Raw genomic sequence first — 20691 nt, 5'->3', positions numbered from 1 at the left:
ATCAATTCAAGGCATATCCACAATGGACCCGGAGAAAATATACGATGAGACGGTCGAGGATGTCAAGTCCGCGGATTCCGTGCCAGGTATAGATCCAGCGGCAGAGAAAAGACTCCTACGAAAACTTGACATCCATGTCGTTCCTATTCTCATGTTTTTGTTCCTACTCGCCTTCCTTGATCGTATCAATATCGGTAACGCGCGAATTCAGGGTCTTGAGAAGGATTTGGGGATGAAGGGACATGATTATAATATCGCCCTATTTATCTTCTTCATTCCCTATATCCTTTTCGAGGTTCCCAGCAATCTTCTTTTGAAAAAGATATCACCTTCTTGGTGGTTGAGCGGGATCATGTTTTGTTGGGGTAGGTTTGAACCCGATACAGGTGAATAGACTGGGACTAACGATGATATTAGGTGTCGTTACAACATGTCAAGGTGTCGTAAAGAGCTTCGGTGGCCTCGTTGCGTGTCGATTCTTGCTGGGTTTGTTTGAAGCTGGGTTAATGCCAGGTCGGATGACCTTTGGTCCCTAACTTGATGCCACAAATGCTAATATTACAATACAGGCTGCATCTACTTGATTGCTATGTACTATAAGCGCCACGAGTTGCAATGGCGATTCAATGTTTTCTTCAGCGCTAGTATTATGGCTGGTGCAATCAGTGGAGTATGAAATGCCTCCATGATGAATTGATTATATACTAAACCAGTATTCTCTAGCTTCTTGCCTATGGGATAGCCCAGATGGATGGCGTCGGAGGGTACAGCGGCTGGCGCTGGATCTTCATCCTCGAAGGTCTACTTACAGTAGTCACTGGAATTGCTGCCAAATTCCTCATCGTTGATTGGCCCGAAATGTCTACTTTCCTCAACGAGGAGGAGCGTGCTTTGCTGCTTCGACGTCTATCTGAAGACCGCGGTGAAGCGCAAATGAATCGCTTTGACAAGCCGGCAATCAAGCGCACATTCTCAGATGTCAAGATCTATCTTGGGTAAGATTAAGTGGCTTTATTCCATGAAATGAGCTATCCACTAACAAAGATTCACCGCTAGTGCTATTATGTACTTTGGAATTGTCAATACTGGCTATGCAACATCATTCTTCACCCCCACCATCCTCCGCCAGCTCGGCTGGACATCTGTCCGAGCCCAAGTGATGAGCATCCCCATCTACGTTGTCGCAACAGTCATCGCACTAGCGACAGCCTTCGTCAGCGACCGACTCCGCCATCGATTCGCCTTCACTTTGGCAGGATGTACCATCGCCACAATTGGGTACGTTATTCTCATCTGTCAGGAGTCGGTGCCAGTCGGTGCCCGATACTTCGCCCTATTCGCGATCACGGGCGGAGGATATATGACGCAGCCGATCTTGTTAGGCTGGGTGAGTAATAACATGGCTGGGCACTACAAGCAATCTATCGCTTCGGCCATGCAGATCGGCTTTGGTAATTGTGGCGGTCTGGTGGCTAGCAATGTTTTCTTTGACTCCGAGGCTCCAACCTATGCAACTGGATTCGGTGTCAGTCTCGGGATGGTATGGATCTGTGGCTTGGCATGTATGATGTTCTTTGGTTATTTATACCGTGAAAATCGACTGCGTGAGCATGGGAAGAGAGATAATCGGTACCATTGGCCTAGGGAGGAGTTGGAGAATGCTGGGGATGATCATCCGAGTTTCCGGTTTACTTATTAAGTATGGAAATTGAGCCCGATCCCCCAAGAGTAGTATTGCTCTCCGCGGTTAGAGATGTATGGATGTAATAAACTTTTACTGTCATCTGCTCAATTTGGGTTTTCATGGTATTTTTTGTAAATTTTTCACGCCTTATGATCAACCTTATAATATGATATATGATATATCTATTAAATTCCTTCGTTTTCTATTCGTCATGAAAGAACCGTCTTCCAAGGTTGGGACAATTCGCTCCACTCTATGCATTTGATCGGCATCTCCCTCCCGATATGACGTAGTACGCTTCACCGGGTTTTCGTTGGACATTCATTATTATTATTATTACTATTAGTAGTATTAGTATTAGTTTTGTTATTACTATTATTCTTCGTGTGTCAAAGTAGATCAGCCTAAGTTCATCTGCATTCCAAGCCAAGCATGATCGACGAAAGATTTGTGGGGAAAGTTATAGTAGCGACTACTGCGTGTTAAATGAGCATATGTATAACTAGGGGTCCAATGATACTACAAGGCACAACCTCGCGGGTCCCGCGGAATTAGTTAGGTGATATGCCCAGGGTAAATTACTGATATAAATTACTCATATATTGTACCTATTTAATGAAAACTAATCCCCCTCCACCCTAATTCCCCCAACTCAACTAATCTCAAATGCTGCGAACTCCCTCAATCTCCACAAAATGTCGAGAACACCGTCTCCACAGAAGAAACACGTCCAATCTGTGACTTCTGATTATCCATGGAGATCCGACAGCCCATTCGGTCCACCTCAAGTAACGCGCTCCGTCCCCAGTGGCATCAAAAGAATCCGAAACACACTATCAAAACTCTCACCATCCGCCTTCGCAGAAAAAGAACTCCTGCGAAAAAAGAACCAGCGCAAAAGCCCCTTAACCAAGAGAAACGTCGACACCTTCGTCACTGAGCAGGAATGCAATGAAGCCTACAAGCCCAATCTACACTCGCCCCAGATCCAAGTCACCGAGTGGTTACAGCGAGTCTCCTGAGTCCAAAAGTACCATTTACACACCAACCAACATGGGAACGGACATGAGCACGAGGATGTGAATGTCAATGCGCATACGACAGAGTTCCGCTAGGCTTTTTCTAGAACGTTTCTCGCACCTCTCCCCCTCCCGCCACTCGCACTTCGGAGCGCCCGTTGAATACGGAGAAACTCAATACTGGTACTAAAGTGGCTTTTTTCTCCGGGGGCCAAATGACCGATCCGTCATGGGTTGCTCCATGGGGAAATTCATGAACCCCTGGTTGCTGAGGTTACGCTTGGCGTTAACGTCATGATTTGCTGGTATGCATGCCGAGAGTGTTATGCTCCGCCTTTTTTCTCGAATGGGATTTGAAAGAGATGTACAAGGTACAAAGTACATCGATGTATATATCTCTCAATAATAATTAATGCGTGGATTATAAACGTGTTAAGCCCGATGTGGGTATAGCAGATGACATAGATGAGGTTCACGCAAGTTGGTCCATCCATATTTGTAGTTATATTTAATGTTATTATTGTCCATAAGACTTGTAACTAACTAATTCTGTTCTACAATGTACAGCATCGTATCCGAAAGCTCGTTGGATGTAAATGTTTTGTATAAAAGTAGAAGGAGACCCGAGGTGTTTCTCAAGTGGATATAAGCGGGGTAAGTCTAGCGACAACAGCTCGAGTCTGCCTTGGAGTTTTATTACTTCCAACCTAAGTATCTAAGTATATTAAAAGGTATACGACACATAGAGACGCTATAAAGCTCTTTGTGCGTTGAAGCACTCACCTCCAACTCAAGATGCCACCTAAGAAAGTAGCAATAATCGGTGAGTCTAGAGAGACCCCGCAGGCACAAGTCTATATACCCAGGTGGGATCCGACCTAACATTAATATTAACATCCCACAGGTGGTGGTCCCTCAGGCCTAGTCACAGCCAAAACCCTTCTTCATAATTTCCCGCGCGGGACATTCTCTCCAATCATCTTTGATGGCCAGGACAAAGTCGGAGGTCTGTGGTCAAGTCACCATCATTCTCCCAATCAGGCCAATGCACCCCCGGTTACACTAGACCCTCGAATGAGGACAAACCTGAGCCGCTTCACGGTCGCTTTTTCGGATCTTGACTGGGAGTCTGTGATTCCCAATGCGGATGTTCCGGTTTTTCCTCAAGCGAGACAGGTTGGCGAGTACTTGGCCTGTTATGCAGAGCGGTATATTCCAACCCATGTGCTTAGGCTAGGGTGTAGTGTGGTAAAGACTGTGCGAAAGGCCGAGGATGGAGGTGACCCCAGGTGGAATGTTCAGTGGGTTCAGAAGAGGTATGTTGAAACTTACTCGTGTATGACTTTACTCGAGCTGGATGTTGACTCACAGCCATATTTAGTGCGGCGGAATCTCAGCCGGGATATGAATCACTAGACGATTTAGTGTCTTCGGAAAATTTCGACCTGATTGTCATCGCCTCCGGATACTTTGCCCAGCAGTATATTCCAGATATACCAGGTTTAAAGCAATTCCAAGGCAAAATTATCCACAGCTCTTCACTTCATTATGAGCGAGAGCAGCTTCTTCTTAATAAGAATGATTCGAATGGCCAGATCGTCGTCATCGGCGGCAGCATGTCAGGCGTCGAAGCCGCATCTGCTGTGGCTCTCCGCCAATCTTCGTCTAGACTTTCCACAAACAGATTCCCACATACCCAAGAGACAAAAGTGCATCATATACATTCAAGACCATTCTGGACTTTACCAACTTACCTCCCCCATCAGTCGCCCGATGGGAGTCCATCGTTTTTACCGTTGGACTTGGCCATGTACGACCTAGGCCGCCGACCCCCGGGTCCAATAGATTACGCCTTGGGCCCGATCCCAGAGGAAAAGGCAGTCAAAACAAACAGCTACTTCCACTCCTTGCTTGGCAGTGAATACGAGAAATATGCGCACATGGACTCAACTCACAGCGCCGAAGAATCCAGAACCCAGCCACCATGGGTCGCCATAGGCAATGATTACGCCGAGTTCGTCCGATGTGGAGCGATTCAGACATCGATGGGCCGGGTGACTTGTGTGCATTCTGATCCGGATACTAAGCAAGCTTCAGTTCAGTACGAAGGGCCTGACGGGAAAACCAAGACGATAGAAAATGTGGCAACGATAGTCATGGCCACCGGATTCACACCGTACAAGTCATTGTCACTGCTACCAGAAGAAGTGTTGACGACACTTGAATACTTCAAAACGGACCCCTTCTCGCCGTTGATTCTCGACAAGGGAGGCACCGTCCGCTCGGAGATCCCCGATCTCGGATTCGTCGGATTCTACCGCGGCCCGTACTGGGGCGTGATGGAGATGCAAGCGAGGCTCCTTGGCAAACTATGGAGTGAAAAGGAAACCGGCGCGCTCTGCGAAACAGAGGACCAGAAACAAAGCCTCCGCAGTCTCAGATTGGCACACCCGGATCTAGCCCGTGGTCAGTTCCCCATGGGCGACTATGTCGGATTGATGGAGTCGTTTGCCAAGGATCTGGATATTAGTCGCTCGGCACTGGATCCAGGTGATAGTCGATCCGGACCCGCTATTCCTGCAAGGTATCTTTATGGCGATGCCCCGACGCCAGGTACAGAGAGTGAGGCGGAGAGGACACTGGATGCTTTGCGCGACGCTCTTGTCCCTGGTCACGAAGTAGCACAGAAGGCTGCAGCGTCGGCGATATTTCGGGCTCTGCATGGCACTTGGAAGTCGTCGGAGCAGACAGCAGATACTACTGGACGTAAAACATCCTCTGGGACTCTGGCCTTTTACCCGCGGTACCCGACTAGCCCAGCATATGATAGGGAGTATGTCTGTGTGGAGACAGTGGATTCAACCGGACGGGAACAGCCTACACGAGGCAATGTGCGGTTCATCATGCGCTTAGCAGAAGTGGGCTTTGGTGTTGCCACTTCCCGAATTGAGATATGGTCTTCGGGCTTGGCAGATACCCTGTTAGCTGATCAACTTATCCAGGGTTGGGAGTTGACGCCATTTTGCCAAGAGAGAAAAGACGGTACGGATATTCCTGGGGAATATGTGATATCCGCCAAGAGCCAAAGCGTTGATTCAAGCTCTAGAGTCGAGTATTTGTATACTTTTCATTTCAAGGGTGTTTCCATCTTTTCCTGGGAATGCGTTGAGGTGGACAATTTGGGAGGGAAAACGGAGTTAACTTCCTATTCCTACACAAGAGACTAAGGATGAATCTAAGATCGGAAAATTGAGCACTGCATACAAGAGAGGGCGGGGTGATGCTGAGCTCTCGGCCGAAGGTCAGCACGATAGACATTACAGAGTGGGTTAAAAAAACTGGATACTCTAGAACAGAACTAGAAAAGCTCTGATTATACATATAAGGGAAAATAAGAAAAGAAAAATGAACACTAGGGGATAAAGAAAAGCTGTATATCAACATATCCACAAGCTCGATGTTCTAGACCAATGTAACCGTCACTTTCCAGTGATATTTTTTCCACCATTGCAAGGCAAAAATTGATCTGATAGGCATTTGACAGGTATTTAGACTCAATTTTGACACTTTAAGCGACAGCTTGATCTAATTTGGCAGGTCAAAAAAAGAGAAAAATCTCTATGGTGGGTCCCCCGGGTACATCCATGGCATATGGGGAATAAGGCTTTATGCAAAAAGAGTCTAGACGAACATGTCTGGGCAAGAAGGCAACGGAGCCTTAATCCAGCCAATCACTTCGATGTAGACAGAGGCTTGGTTTGGTCTGGGGGTGGATCATCTCCAGTGGATATCTGGGACTTCAACCGGAGGTTTTTCTATACTTTTATATCTCTACATTTCTACATTTCTATATATTCTCGAGTATTTGTTCCTCCTGAGAAAATAAACATCCCACGAGCTGAAGTGCAATCGGATCAGCAATCCCACAGAAAACCCCAAGTTAGGGTTGTGAAGCCTATACTTCTACATGAATCATTCGCTACACCCTCCTTTCAACTAGATGAAACATACTCATGTTCTTTGATCAAACCCTTGGACCCATACATATCTTCAATCTAACCCCCAACTCCTCAATACATTACAATGTCACCCAGCAAAACCCCAACCCCAACTTCAACCCCAGACCCAGACCCAGACCCAGACCCCCTTGACCCAATCTCCATATGGCGCGCCTGGCAAACCTTCACAATAATCTACACAATCCAACTAAACCGCCAAATCCACCGGCGCTGGCTCCTCGAACAACAATGCATGCAAGATAAACCCCTCCACAAACGCTTCCGACCCTTGATCTTCCTCGAACCAGTCCCAACCCTCCAAAAGCCCGATACAAATCCAACCCCAACAAAGCACGCAGCCAACAACCCCTTCGACCCATCGACAATGAACAAAATCCGCGCAAAAGCCGCTCTTCTCCGCTCGCGCGTCGAAAAGGGAAAGGAAATCGCATCCGAGATCGAGCGGCGTATGGTCCAGTATCCGCCGATCAGGTATCCGACGCATTTCTGTCATACTTGTGTCCAGGACGGGGAGATGGTTGAGGTCTTGCTTACAAAGTGTGGACATCGGGTATGTAGGACTTGTCTTGAGTTTGGAGTCAATGGGGAGGGGGTGTATGAGTGTAGTATTTGTTTTGTGCCGACGGGGTTTGTGGCGCGGAGTCAGGTGGGATTGGAGAGGGATTATTCTGCGGAGGATTCTTCGATTTTGAAGGGGCATAAGGGTGATGGAGATGGGGAATGGGAATTGAGTGAGGTTTTATTCGCTGATTATTAAATCGGGGATGAGAGAGTTGGGTTGAAGTTATATTTGCATTGTACATGAACATATTTGTATTTCTAGCGTCATGTCATGTTCTACTTGGATACAGAACTCATTAAACCAAAAGTATGAATTTATGTGCAAGGGACGATTTCTAAACCAAAATAGCCCTTCTGGGCTGGAAGAAGTCCATCTCGTCCTTCTCAGGATCCAGTCCAGGTCAAAACCAAATAAAAAAGAACAGAAAAACAAAACTATCCCGATGCAGAACACAGTCTAGTGAACATCTATTGACTAGATCAAGTGAACAAACACCAAGGGAAAATCCAGAATGCATCGTGAGCCATAGCCTGGCCATCCGGCCATCCAGGCCATGGTAACGCCATTTTCGCACCGAAATCGAGAAACAGGAATCCAAAACGTGGGGACACTATGCCACCGGGGAATGAGGGGGGGTCGTTATACAGTAATTATGAGAACCAATGCAAGACATAAGCATCTACCCCAAAGCGTGCATGAATCCTGGAGATGGCAGGAAAAGAAAAGGGTGTGGAGGCCAACGCCCACACGAATTGCAGCAGCAATTCAAAGAGAAATCATATATAATCATCCCTCTGTCATCAGCGGTCCTCTGCTTTTTCCCCGCTGTCAATAACTATATTGACTTCTTTGACAGGATGCAATAGCATAGGGGGAAGACACATGCGGCCTTCGCCAGCCAGCTCCTGCTGCTCACCGCCGTTATTGTCGACGCGGAGACCAAGCCAGCGGCGCCAGATATTCGGCGAGAAGCCCGCCGAGTAGAACCAGGTCGTACCGCGGAAGTTGTGTTCACGATCGCCGAAGACGGATGTGCGAGCGCCACCGGAAGCTCCGTTGCGACCGGCATTGAACACTGATTCCAGATGACGGGTCGGCCAGCGGCGGTCGAGGTAGACGGCGTGCGGGACAAAGACAGCTTTGAAGCCGTGATGCAGAGCAGTGGTCGCGGGCCACATCTCCGAGAACATGCTGTGGTGCTTGAGAGTGCATTCACGGTGCATGGTGGTGAGTAGTTTGCGGGAGATCCGCGACGCGGTGATGATTGCGGTGCGCCGTGGTGGCATGCCCTTATCCTTGTTGTAGCCTGTCACGTCGTCGCGCAGCAGCCAGGTCGTGCCCTCGGGGTCGTAGAGCGGATTGAACACGACTAAGTCGGCGTCCTCACCCACACCCCATTGGTATTGGTCCTTGTCCATACTTGTGGGTGGGATGCCCTCACCCTCGACCTCGAAGATGTCCCGTTCATCGGGGCGCTCGGGGCCCCAGATGGACTTGTCGCCCTGTTGATGCATTGCGCTTCGCGTGTTGCCTGCCGCGCCGTTGGTGGCGCTCCACATGTTGTTGGCGGAGTTGGTACCGCTGTCAGTTTGCACGCGGACCATCTGGCGGAAGTCCTCCCATGAGCCATGGACGGACGGAACATAGAAGCGAGCATTACGCTCCCAGAGACCCTTTCGTGGCTGCTTTTTCGCCCACTCGCCGACTTTGTCGAAGAGGTGGTACCAGTGGCCCGTATAACGCGCATCCATCTCCCAGTTCCAGAAGTAGTCGTACTCGGGATGCTGGAACGCGAAGTACTGCATCGGCATATATGTGCTGCGGTAAACGCCGTGGATTGGCAACCCGCGAGTCATGGTCTCCTCCAATCCAGGATACATCAGGGCCATCTGCGGCTCAGACCAGAGAGTTCCCATGCCACGGAACTCCTCTGGAAGCGCGTCATCAAGCACACGCTGGTATGTCTCATCATCGGACCAGATCTGCAAGTTGGTGTCCTTGACATGAACCAAGAAGTGAATAGTATACTCGCCACCTGACATCAGCGAAAGCTCTGAGATGACAGAGCGCATATACATAATGTCCTCCGAGGTATAGTGGAAGTCGTGCCATGTGCGGATAACCACTGCAGTGCGCGGCAGCCGCTCAGATCCAACCTTGGGCGGTTCCTGGCGGCCATCTTCCGCAGGTGGTAGGGTGTTCACCTTGGGAACACCCACAGGCATAGAAACAAAGCGGTTGAGACGCGGCTCCGGCAGCTCATTGAAGCGATGGCGGTTGGCCGCGTGGCAGCGGTGTTGCGCAGCAGCCCAATCTACATGTCGGAAATCCACTGGAGGAATATCTTCCCACACACGCTCGGCGCCTTCACGATGGCCGTCCATGCCCGCGCCGATGCCGCCTTTCTTGACCCCGTATCCAAGCCCGTATGGGCCTAATCGGCCAAATCGATCAAAGCACATGTCGTCCCGAATACCCAACATCGCATTCGAGCCTAGCCCTGGGTCCGGGAAGCCCTTTGGAACTCCGGGGTAGCTTTGGATAGGCGGAACCCGTAGCGAGTTTTCTGCGTTGAGGAAGCACTCGCGCTTCTCACCGTGTTTCTCTATGTATTCCGGCGACTGGTAGTCAGGATAAGGGTTGAACACAGAACTCAACATGTTCGGGGCCAAATCCCTCTTGGTCACCTTGTTGGCGTCCTGCTGCTGTCCCTGCTCATTCTGCTCGTCGCTTTGTTCCGTCCGCAAACCCAAGTCGTCGGAGCCATCGCCGGGGTACTCTGGGACATTTTCAGAGCGTGGGACCAAAGAAGAGATACCGCCCTCATAGCGATTGAGGAACGGGAAGCTCTCCCATAGTGGCGGCTTCGGGGTGCCGACCTTGGGCAGGTCGACGGCGACTTGTTTCACCGAGGTGGAGATGGTAAAGCGGAAGAGGGTAAGGACGAAGAGGACGAGGGAAGCGAAAAGAGCGAAGCAGAGCCAGCGCATGATCCGCTGGGGCACGCGAAAGCCAACGCTAGCTTGGGGGCGGCGAAGACTGCCGCCAGCTACGACGGGTGGCGGGTAGGAGCCCGCGACATTGTTATCGTCCAGCGACTCGTCGTCGGAATCGGGGTCATCGCTCAGGTGGTGGTGATATGCGTGTCGCCCGGCGGTGGGTTGTTTTTCGATGTCTGTTTCTCGTGAATTATAGGGTGATGGGGACTTGTAGGCTGCGGAGTGCCTCCTCGCCTGAACGGTCATGATGCCAGACAAGATGTCAACATTGAATGAGTGGGGTAATTCCAAGGTTGTCCAAAATCACTCAATCAACAGCACATCTATCCAACAAGTGTAACAGTAGAACAATCAGTCCAATAATACCCAAATCAGGGGTGGTTGTTGGAGGGAGGGAGAGGCACGCGATGAGCTGTGTTGTTGATCGTCGGCCTGGCAATGGGGCGGCCCAGGCTTGGGTCACTTTGGAGACGTAAAAGACGTGGAAAGACGTAAAAAGACGTAAAAAAAGGTGAAAACAGTAAAAAACAGTATAAAATATTTGAAACTGCCCTAAAACCAGACAATATTCAAGAGCAAAACAAAAGATAAACAGCCCAAATAGGCCCAAGCCGGTATTTTCGCAGTTAAAGTGCCAAGACTATTGGCGCAGCCCGAGAAATGAGGGATTACGCAGTTGTCTCCTCAAATGGACTGGTCCAAGAGCCGATCAGCCCTAGAGATTCCCTTTCTCAAAATCTATTTTAGTTATATTTGATAATCTATGGTACGGAGTCCGGAGTATACTTCTATAATATATGGAGTAAATGTACAAAAATAGTCGCTTATGCGGCCTTGCGACATATTTTCCTCTTTTTAGCAGTCTTGTTCGATATCTCTGAACATATCCATGGGCCTATACTCTAGGGCTAAGCTTTTTTGTACGTAAAATCTTGAAAAATATCCATCAAATTACTTAAAACTCCATAGTCAATCCATGGTCAGTCCCTAAACTTCATTAACCATGGCACTAATCAACCCGATCGTACTCTTCTTCACATGAGCCAAGACGTAACTAGCCAGCTCTTTGTGCAGCTTAGGCTTTTCGTCTTCCTCCGCATCCTCATACAGATATTCAAGAGCTCCTCCGTTAATGGCGATTTCCCCATAGGTTGAACGGTCGTCTTCATCTACCCCGATACAGGCAATAAAAACCCCAAATTTCAGTAGCATCGCGTTGAGAATCAAACGGCACATTCGGCCATTGCCGTCAATAAATGGATGAATGTTCACGAAAATGTGCGTATACTTCGAAGCTAAGGCGATGGGGTCGATTGTCCCATTTTTGGTAGCTTCTTTCAAATCGCACTTAAGCTCGTGGAACATAGACTTCATTTTGTATGGAACCAGGCAAGGATGAGGGAATGCGTGTAGGCCCGCGCTCACTTCATCCGATCGATAGATGCCACTGTATTCCATCCAGGGGGTAGTCTCAGCGTCCACTTTATAGGTCAGAATCTGGTGGGCTTTGAGGATGATCTGTTCGTTAAGATCCTGGTCACGGATGCACAACTGGTCGATCATAAAGGCTGCAGCTTTAGCATGTTGCACAACCTCTTGTCGACTACGTAGGACAGCCGAAGTGTCTACAGGGAGGTTTTGGCGGATCAGACTCTCTTTAATAGACGAGTACTCTTGGTCTTGCTCTTCGATCTCCTCGGGGATTTCTTCGCCACGGAAGAGTGCAAGACAGAGTTTCAGAGTAATGTCTGAGCTACTACCAGCTTTCTCGATCATATTTGAGCCGTACACCATCCATGCAAGGGAGTGCAGAACATGGTTCTCAAATGCTGCTTCTTGGCGAGGTGTGAGTCCAGTTTTAAATACATCGGACAGCTCATTTTCAAGGGTGGTAATCTCGCTGAAGAGGGTATCGGGCTCAAAATCTTCATGGCCAATATTAGACTCATAGGAGTCTTCCTCCATGGCCACGGTAAAGCAGGTCTCAACTCCACGCAGAGAACGAGCAAAAATAGTTCCTTGGGCGAGGGGAAGTGTAGATTCCATGTTGAGTGTATTTGATGAGGCTTGGACAAGCTGGGTGGCGGTGAGAATGAGTAGAAGATGCTGTGAATTAGGCTTGAAGAAGATGAGTGACGGTGATGAGCATATGTGATTTGAATCTTATTGAAGTATGTAACTAGGTACTATGCCTATATAGGTAATGTGATGTACGTAATGTGATAGAAAGAACCTTGGAAGGCACGCGAACAAAGGGGAAAGAACTACTATGCCACATGTATTACGGCAGGTTCTAGACGGTTTTTGCTAGGCAGAAAATTAGTAGTAAATTAAATTAATAATCCATACCTAAAGCCCTGGAGCCCGGGGTAGGAAGGCATTAATACCTTATAAAATAGGCACTGGATGTAACACTATTCGTACCTACATAAATCCTAGAATTCCCTTATTTCTTATTATACCCTCAAAAAGAGTATCAAAAGAGACCATCTAAAAAGACCATCTAAAAAGACCATCTAAAAAGACCATCTAAAAAGACACCATAAGGCCGCAAACACAGCCGACTATTGTTATGAGAATAAAAGGAGAAGTGGAAGAAGCCGAGGAATCATGCTGTTCATACCTGGGGTTGAGTATATAGGTAAGAGCAAGGCGGTAAAATAGGCGGTAGATAAATTATATAGGTTGGCACGATGGCGCCAAAAACCTGCCATAATGTATCCCTGAATATTTATGTGCATAGTAGGTAGGTAAAGTCAAAATAAGGTTATGACTCTCCGTAACCTTCTAGGAATTCTTATAGTTGAGCCGCTTTGATGAGGGTACTTGGTAGATGTCAGCACGGGCTTAAAGTTAACCCCTTGCAACTTAGAAGTCCCATCACACTTTCGTATCACACTCCCCAGGTGGTTATTTTAAAAGATGGCAAGGCGAATTATTTCTAGAATTCGCAACTTGCACGCCTTTCCTTGCTCTCGATTTCGATATACGGGCATCTTCTCCATATCTCGCCTAGGCAGACGACATTTCATATCTCCCTCTCCTGAGTTTTACGCTGAGACACAGAACGGTGAAAGTAATCATATTCCAAATGCACCATATTCCCCTCCAAATACACTAAATACCAAACTATGTATCTTCCAGGCGAGAAGATTTCTAGGCAGGCTTTGCACCGATACACTAGGCACCGATGGCTGTAAGCTACGCATTCCATTTTCGGTATTAACAATGATTGTAACTTGACTCGAATTTAAAGGTTTAACGAAGAAAAGGAACTTTCTAAGCGTTATGTGGAGTTTGACCTACAGCAACTCCTTCAGGTTGCCGTCAGTGTTTGCGAGGGAGCTCAATTCTGTACGTTGCTGTCCTGGGATATTGCAACATACATAATAATATGCTAATATTCACACTAGGCACCAGAATCACGAAATGTGCCGAAGGGCTACATAACAAGGCATTTATTTTGACAATGGATAACGGTTGCGAGGTTCTCGCAAAGCTCCCAAATCCCAACGCCGGGCCTGCTCGTTTCACAGTTGCATCCGAGATCGCCACACGCAAGTTAGTAAGTAATATTGCCGATTCCTCTTTTACACATTCAATCTTATAATTTGACTCTCCAGCTTTCCGACGTTTTAAACGTCCCTGTTCCCCGGGTCCTAGCATGGTCCTTTGACGCGGCAAGTAGTCCTGTCGGGGCTGAGTATATCATTGAAGAAAAAGCGCCCGGAGTTCGTCTAGGCTCTGTCTGGAATCAATGGCCTCGAAATTCAAAGCTCCAATTGATTATCCAAGTGATTGATATTCAGAACACTTTAACCAGTGTGGCTTTCGATATGCATGGCTGCATTTACTTCAAGGATGATCTTCGCTCCCTGGGCGAGGAACCCAAAGAATCCAAAATTCTGTCTACTACGACCAGCATCCCTGATATGTTTGCCATAGGACCTCTCACTACCGGTGAGTTGTGGAACGGGGTAAGGAGTGGTATGAATTTGGATCGTGGTCCCTGTGAGTCAAGAGAGTCGACAGGCCAGTGTAAAGTTCCTAATTATCTTTCTATATACAGGGAAGGATCCTAGTGACTACACTCGCGCATTGGGGCACAACGAGATTGCGCACATCAAGTCACATGCAGTTCCTCGGATGAACTATTATCAATCGCTCAAAACTGAGGAAAATCCCGAGGATGGCCTCGCTCTTTTGACCAAATACATGAAAGTTGCTTCTTATCTCATTCCTCGATCCCCCAACGGAGCGGCGTCCAACAACGTTCTAATGCATCCCGATCTTCATCTGGATAACATCTTCATCGATCCAGAGACCCTTAAAATCACAGGTATCGTGGACTGGCAATCAGCATGTGTTGCGCCATTATTCTATCATGCCGATGTTCCAAGGATGTGTACCCACCATGGGCCTCTTCAGGAAGGCTGGGTCATACCTGAACGACCGGAAGACTTTGATAGCCTAAGTGCAGAGGAACAACGCAAGATTGACAATGATCTAGAGAGTCAGATCCTTCACAAATACTACGAGGCCCAGGTATACAAACGATCGCCTCGTCACTGGTCTGTCCTTCAAAATAAGAGGATCCCCATCATTCAAAAACCAGTTTGGCTCGTCACAGGAGTGTGGGAAAACCGCAATCTAGTTTTCCTTCGCGAATCACTCATATCACTCTTCGCTCATTGGGAAGAACTTCTCCCAGATATACCATGCCCAATCAGTTTCACCAATGAGGATGTCGAACTTCATTCCAAGGAAGAGGAAAATATACGTGGTGTCGGGAAATTGCTAACCGTATTCCGAGATGAATCCGTGCTCCCAGTGGATGGCATGGTTGAGCCCGAAGACTATGATATAGCCCAAAAGAATAGCCGGAAATTCAAAGACATCTTCATCGGATTGGCTAAGGATGACGAAGAGAAAGAATTATTCACGAAACTCTGGCCATACCAGGAACCTGCAGACACATAGGGTTTAAAAGATCAACGCGCCAATACGGCTTCGGCAGTCAGCATTTTGTATGTTTAAAGCGTCTGTTCAGGCAGTTATATACATTCTGTCCTCTAGATCTGTCCTCTAGATCTGGGGCACTCCACGTGGGTCTCAGCCCTACTCATGTTTCATCTCACTGGAATGTATGTTGTACATGTACCACATAGTTTCAAAAGTCATCGGCCGGAATCTTCCTTACTGTACGGAGTATTTTAACTATAGGAACTAAATTAAAATAACCTTAAAATAATTGTCAAAGCCTCGGATGCCGTTATTTGTCACGTGATGATACCTAAGCCCGGACTGAAATCTACTCAGCCCGACTCAGCCCTGCAGGCTTCCTAAAGCAGCCGAGGTAGGAAAGCATATAGAAACCAGATAGAAACGCGATGGAAATTTCGAAGTATCTGCTCATTTATTCCGTTCTTGTTCTCTCACCCTCTCCTTGCCCAATCTGAGATTCTGAGAGTTTACAAATTTGAGTACCTATACAGATCTCTGGGGTTCCCAAGGCAGAGAAGTAATTTTGGAGTGGCGACGCCGGAGAGAAGAAAAACAAATGAGGCTAATAGCATAGCGTAGAGGAAAAAGAGCCGTTTGAAGAGAGAACATCAAAAGAAGTAGCGAACCAGTTGCAGAACCCCTTTCCTTGCAGAGATCGTTGTCATGTGTGGCCAAAGAACTCCCCGCCATCGTCATCATCAATCCATCATTTGCAGATTTCGGTATTCTCCTTCACCCAGCTACACGTCCGAATCGAATTCGCATTATAGACCTTAATCGCGGTTGGTTTTCCGGAGCGCATCGGCAAGCCACTCCAGACCCTCGTACAGACCATCACCAGTGGTGGCGCAGGTAGATTGGATAAACTAGACCGATCGTTAGTGAGACTGTAGACATCACATGTATCCAAGGATGTCACTTACCCAAGCACGACGGGTAAGGCTCTGAAGACCAAGCTGCTGCGTGATCTCGGCGGGGCTCATGGCGTTCTAGACAAAAGCGGGGGAGGTCAGCATGATATTTCATTTAGCACACATTATCCAACAATCCAAATCCTTACCGGCAAATCCTGCTTGTTGGCGAACACCAGGAGGAGTGCATCGCGAAGCTCATCCTCGTTCAACATGCGCTGCAACTCCTCACGGGCCTCGACGACACGATCGCGATCGTTACTGTCAACCACGAAGATGATACCCTGGGTGTTCTGGAAGTAGTGGCGCCACAAAGGACGAATCTTATCCTGACCACCGACATCCCACACGGTGAACTGAATGTTCTTGTATTCGACGGTCTCGACGTTGAATCCTGCACTGAGTGTCAGTTTCCGGGAGGGGTATCAACATTTCCCAAACGGCCTGTTGAATTGCGAAGAGCGCATCACGGTGTCGCCGGTAGATGGGTCGGGGGGCGGACTAACCAATCGTGGGAATAGTGGTGACGATTTCACCGAGCTTGAGCTTGTACAGAATGGTGGTCTTACCGGCGGCGTCAAGACCGACCATCAGAATGCGCATCTCCTTGCGGCCCCATAGCCGGTCAAACAGCCGCGAGAAAGTAATACCCATATTGTCGGTAGCGAGAAAACCCTCGGATCCTGAGGAGTGGATAGGTCAGAGAGATATCGAGGGATGTGGTTGAAAGGGGAAAAGCGGAGGGGTTGGAAAACGTGTTGTGGACTTGTCGGTCAGAGATCCAGGGGGGGGGCAAGTCTGAGCACGAGCCAGCCAAAACCGGATCAACCACTTACCGGCAGGAAAAGGTATAAGTTTGGTTTTTAAGAAGTAATAGAGTCAAGTTCAGGGGAATTATCGAGAGAGAAGTCAGAAGGGGAAATTCGGGGTTTCGTTTTTTGTTTTGAATACGCAGAAATACGCAGACCGATGGCGGTGGGCGTATGTTGTAGTCTTCGGTCACCTGGTTTATTTGGGAGCACGCAACCACGTTAGAGAAAAATGAGGCTGATGAAAGATACAAAAAGAAGCAACTTATGATTCTACAAGTTCTTTTGAGGTACTACCTAAGTATATATGGTATGACTATCATAATAGTTCTGCCTATATGAACTATGGAAATGTGTATTTTGTGGAAGAGGACACCGTGTTGACCCCGTAAGTGAAATACCAAAAGGAAAGGTCGCCCCCAGACGGGCTAAGACCCTCAAAAAAAGGTCCCACAGTGTCTGATAGGCCAACTGATAGGCCCCGAACTTCCACACTTATCGTGGCTGCGTAATTTCTCGGGGTCTTCTCTCTTTGGTTCTTCATGGCAATGCTTTCTCTTATTGTTCTGATCGTTCTGATCGTCGTGACATTTTCTGCCGAGAGGTCCGGAAGAATGTTCGTATCATCGATCGATAAATCGTCTTACCTTCTACGGTATCGCTGGCGTAACCGAAAACGGTCAAGAGCAAGATGGATGCAATGAAGATCACCGTGAAACTAACCCAGTACTGCGTCTTCGTGTACCCGTTCTTCACACCAACGAGTTCCGTCGAGAAGTATGCACTCATCAAGCTAACCGGCAGGAACAAAATGGTCGCTTTGGCCAACAATATAGTGATCCGAGTGAGCTTCTCAACAGCCTGCGAGTCCTTGAGCGCAATCAAGTTGAAATTCTAGGCCACGTCAGCAAGGATTCTCAGAACAAAGACCGGGAAATTACTCACCAGGAACGTCAACGACTCTTTCTCATTGAGACAGTTCTCAATCTCGCTCAAACAGTACAGATTGATACGATCAACCAACCGCTCGAAGCGCGCCACAGCCGTCGAGCTCAGCTGCACCCCGACCGATTTCTCATTTGGGTTATGATAACCGGAATTGCTCACGACACTCGACTGGCGCATATCCACGAACTCCATATCACCAAAGGTGGCTCCATACTGGATTGCGGCTGGGTGAGACGAGCGCGCTTCGTCGCGGAGCATGCGTTGCCGTTGCAAGAGTCGCCGCATAATAAGCTCATAGCTCTGATATAATCGTTTAAGAACTGCGAGTCGCCGGCCCAGCCAATGCAATTCGTTCACCAAATCCACTACCGGACGATCGAGCATTTGGCTTCTCTGCGCCGAGTTAGCCATAATCAGAAACACATCAACAAAACATGTTACAACGAAGATACTAACCAGTTTCTCTAAGGCAACACCATATTTGTGTTCTCGCTTTGCGATAAGTCCATAACTTGACACCCAGTCATCGAAGATATAGTAGAAGAGCAAACTCGGTCCATCCTCCTGTTTGATATTGGCTTGATCCGGTCCGAGGTCGCTGAAATGTCGCACCCGGATGGTGATTAGTGACTCGCTCTCGGACATGGCAAAGTGCTGTCTCGAAACCCCAGCGAAGATAAAGCGGATATTTCTGCGCACGATGTCGAGGACTGGCTTGGCTTCGGTTATCGGCACTCCCTTTCGTCCTGGGAACGGGTTCTCTTGGATTGAGATTATTGTGCCTGCAAACAAGTCAGCGGTTGTACTCGAGGTCCGGGAATTGGGGTGTTGCCGTGCGGCTCATACCATCATCGCACTGGATCAACCAGGTCCAAAGCCGTTTTCCATCCGGAAGATCTTTTCCATTTGGTTGTGATAGTGTGGGAATCACAAACAACGTATTATACCCGATACATGTATCTGATGGATTGTTAAATCATTCTGCTGGCTCAAGTTCAGTGTGATATACTTACATCGAGGACCATGATCCACAGAAGAGAAATGCCAGATTTGATTCGTGACTTGCGCAAATGTGAGATTCTTGAATGACGCCGACGCCGACTTGCGATAGTCATCTGACTCGACAGCGAGATGCTTAAGTGCATTCTCCGCGTCATCCACTTCGTGTTGGAACGACGGTACAACATGGGGCGATTGCGGAGTCCTCTTTGTTGGTAATGTGGTAGGTGTAGTTTCGGGTTCAGGATGCACTGGCTCTGTGCACATCATCCCCTGTAGTCGTTCGGATACTCCATAGTATCTGGTAATCGCCTAGGAATCCATAGTCAGTCAATACTACTCATATGCGAATCAAACTGCACAGCCTACCCTTATGCTTTCTTTCTGCTCCTCTGGTGCCCATATATTACTGTGATCGCGATGTTAGTATACACTCAACTACATTTTAGGGCGTAGCTCTTACATCCACCGTGTACCGAAACATCTGTCTCTCTGTATCAGATGTCAGACGTTGACTATTGGACAGACCCTACAATCAACCAAGTTGAATGTTGTGAAACAGACTTACCGGTTTACTCAGCAATAGTTCCAGTTCGTTGGTGCCTAGATCAGATGCACACCATGCCTCTTCGTTCCCGAAATCGAGCACAAAATTCTGAGTAAGGGGATCCGCTAGGCGGCGCATAGCAGTGTAAAACTGTGTCTTATCGTCGATATTCTTGAATTTCTCCACAAGCGAGCCCTCATCGTCAAGACTTGAGTAGTAATCCTGAGGCGCAGTAGAATCGCGCGAATCTGTTGTATGAGACATAATGAAGCAAAGCACGCTGGTGTGCTAGGTGCTGAATTTGGAGGAAAGGTCTTGTCAACAAGCCGAAAAATCAATAGCCAATAGTCGAAAGCTCAGCTGTCAAATCAGGAGGGGGTATCGGGTTGGGTCAAGCGAAGAGTCCCGAGGTCAATATAAACAACCTTGATCATGAAATGTAAATCTGGAGTATATCACAGATAGAATATGCAGAAAAGTCAAGTTTAAATATTCTAATCTCACTGGGGTACAGCCTCAATTAAATCAAAATGCTGGGCAATAGCCCCGACGCCAAAGGGGGGGTTGGGTGGCCAGTCATCTGAGGCTGACACTGCAGCCGGTCACGTTTAAGCGCTGCGATCATCTGCAGCCCCCGCAGACCATGTCAAGTTCGTTTCACTTGTCGAGATTTATCCTAAAATAGATAATGTAGACCCTGTTTGCTGGCTTTGTGGGCTGCTGTGTTATGTACCCGTCTCCTTAGCAAAAGCTTGTGTGTTTATTGATCATCCGGACAATTCAATATATATTATGCCGAGGCCAGGAGGTGTTAATGGCAAGCAGTCTTGAAGATCTTTCTCAGTGGATATATATGGATTTAATAATTAATACAACGTAACTTAGCTTGTGAAAATAGGCTTATTATTTACTCAGCTGGACTACTCCGTACTATGTTCCTATTTAATACAGACTCGTGCTAGTAGTGGCTGATCTAGATCATCGGGGATATGCGCAAAACAATGTATTCAAGCACACACGAGGTCAAAGTCTTGACCACTATCGCCACACAATAGCATTATTAAATGACAAGGTTTCTTTTCATGAACAATGACATAGGATAATTAATAAAGACATGTAGTGATCGCGACAATATAAGCGGGTCGGCCATGTGGCGGGGCGATCCGGTCAATGCTTGTATGTATGTTGGA

At 47.8% G+C, this 20691-nt stretch overlaps 8 protein-coding genes across 8 annotated transcripts; 5 read left to right on the top strand and 3 right to left on the bottom strand.

Moving 5' to 3' along the window:
- Positions 1-22: 22 nt before the first annotated feature.
- Positions 23-1699, top strand: PEX2_062250 (Major facilitator superfamily domain, general substrate transporter; the record flags this gene model as incomplete). The annotated part of the gene is made up of 5 exons (XM_016743496.1): positions 23-365; positions 418-486; positions 570-670; positions 724-995; positions 1045-1699. The coding sequence occupies 5 exons, from the start codon at positions 23-25 to the stop codon at positions 1697-1699; spliced, it is 1440 nt and encodes a 479-aa protein (XP_016596219.1).
- Positions 1700-2379: 680 nt separating this feature from the next.
- Positions 2380-2706, top strand: PEX2_062240 (uncharacterized protein; the record flags this gene model as incomplete). The annotated part of the gene is made up of 1 exon (XM_016743495.1): positions 2380-2706. The coding sequence occupies one exon, from the start codon at positions 2380-2382 to the stop codon at positions 2704-2706; it is 327 nt and encodes a 108-aa protein (XP_016596218.1).
- A 792-nt stretch (positions 2707-3498) lies between these two features.
- On the top strand, positions 3499-5930 carry PEX2_062230 (uncharacterized protein; the record flags this gene model as incomplete). Its single annotated transcript, XM_016743494.1, has 3 exons — positions 3499-3526; positions 3608-4019; positions 4085-5930. The coding sequence occupies 3 exons, from the start codon at positions 3499-3501 to the stop codon at positions 5928-5930; spliced, it is 2286 nt and encodes a 761-aa protein (XP_016596217.1).
- Positions 5931-6786: 856 nt separating this feature from the next.
- Positions 6787-7479, top strand: PEX2_062220 (Zinc finger, RING-type; the record flags this gene model as incomplete). The annotated part of the gene is made up of 1 exon (XM_016743493.1): positions 6787-7479. The coding sequence occupies one exon, from the start codon at positions 6787-6789 to the stop codon at positions 7477-7479; it is 693 nt and encodes a 230-aa protein (XP_016596216.1).
- A 605-nt stretch (positions 7480-8084) lies between these two features.
- Positions 8085-10529, bottom strand: PEX2_062210 (DUF3405 domain-containing protein; the record flags this gene model as incomplete). Its single annotated transcript, XM_016743492.1, has 1 exon — positions 8085-10529. The coding sequence occupies one exon, from the start codon at positions 10527-10529 to the stop codon at positions 8085-8087; it is 2445 nt and encodes an 814-aa protein (XP_016596215.1).
- A 741-nt stretch (positions 10530-11270) lies between these two features.
- PEX2_062200 (Fic family protein) lies at positions 11271-12329 on the bottom strand (the record flags this gene model as incomplete). The annotated part of the gene is made up of 1 exon (XM_016743491.1): positions 11271-12329. The coding sequence occupies one exon, from the start codon at positions 12327-12329 to the stop codon at positions 11271-11273; it is 1059 nt and encodes a 352-aa protein (XP_016596214.1).
- A 1085-nt stretch (positions 12330-13414) lies between these two features.
- On the top strand, positions 13415-15263 carry PEX2_062190 (aminoglycoside phosphotransferase family protein; the record flags this gene model as incomplete). The annotated part of the gene is made up of 5 exons (XM_016743490.1): positions 13415-13479; positions 13540-13637; positions 13697-13848; positions 13907-14294; positions 14353-15263. The coding sequence occupies 5 exons, from the start codon at positions 13415-13417 to the stop codon at positions 15261-15263; spliced, it is 1614 nt and encodes a 537-aa protein (XP_016596213.1).
- Positions 15264-16060: 797 nt separating this feature from the next.
- Positions 16061-19765, bottom strand: PEX2_062180 (uncharacterized protein; the record flags this gene model as incomplete). The annotated part of the gene is made up of 12 exons (XM_016743489.1): positions 16061-16153; positions 16211-16276; positions 16348-16592; positions 16705-16881; positions 17655-17901; positions 17953-18348; positions 18412-18737; positions 18802-18915; positions 18969-19266; positions 19324-19363; positions 19418-19446; positions 19523-19765. 12 exons carry the CDS (start codon positions 19763-19765, stop codon positions 16061-16063), a joined length of 2274 nt encoding a protein of 757 aa, XP_016596212.1.
- Positions 19766-20691: the final 926 nt, after the last annotated feature.

This window comes from Penicillium expansum (assembly GCF_000769745.1).
Source record: "Penicillium expansum strain MD-8 chromosome Unknown contig192, whole genome shotgun sequence".
NCBI classification, from domain to species: domain Eukaryota; kingdom Fungi; phylum Ascomycota; class Eurotiomycetes; order Eurotiales; family Aspergillaceae; genus Penicillium; species Penicillium expansum.
Note: the sequence above shows the minus strand (reverse complement) of the source record. Positions and strands in the feature narration are given on the sequence as shown.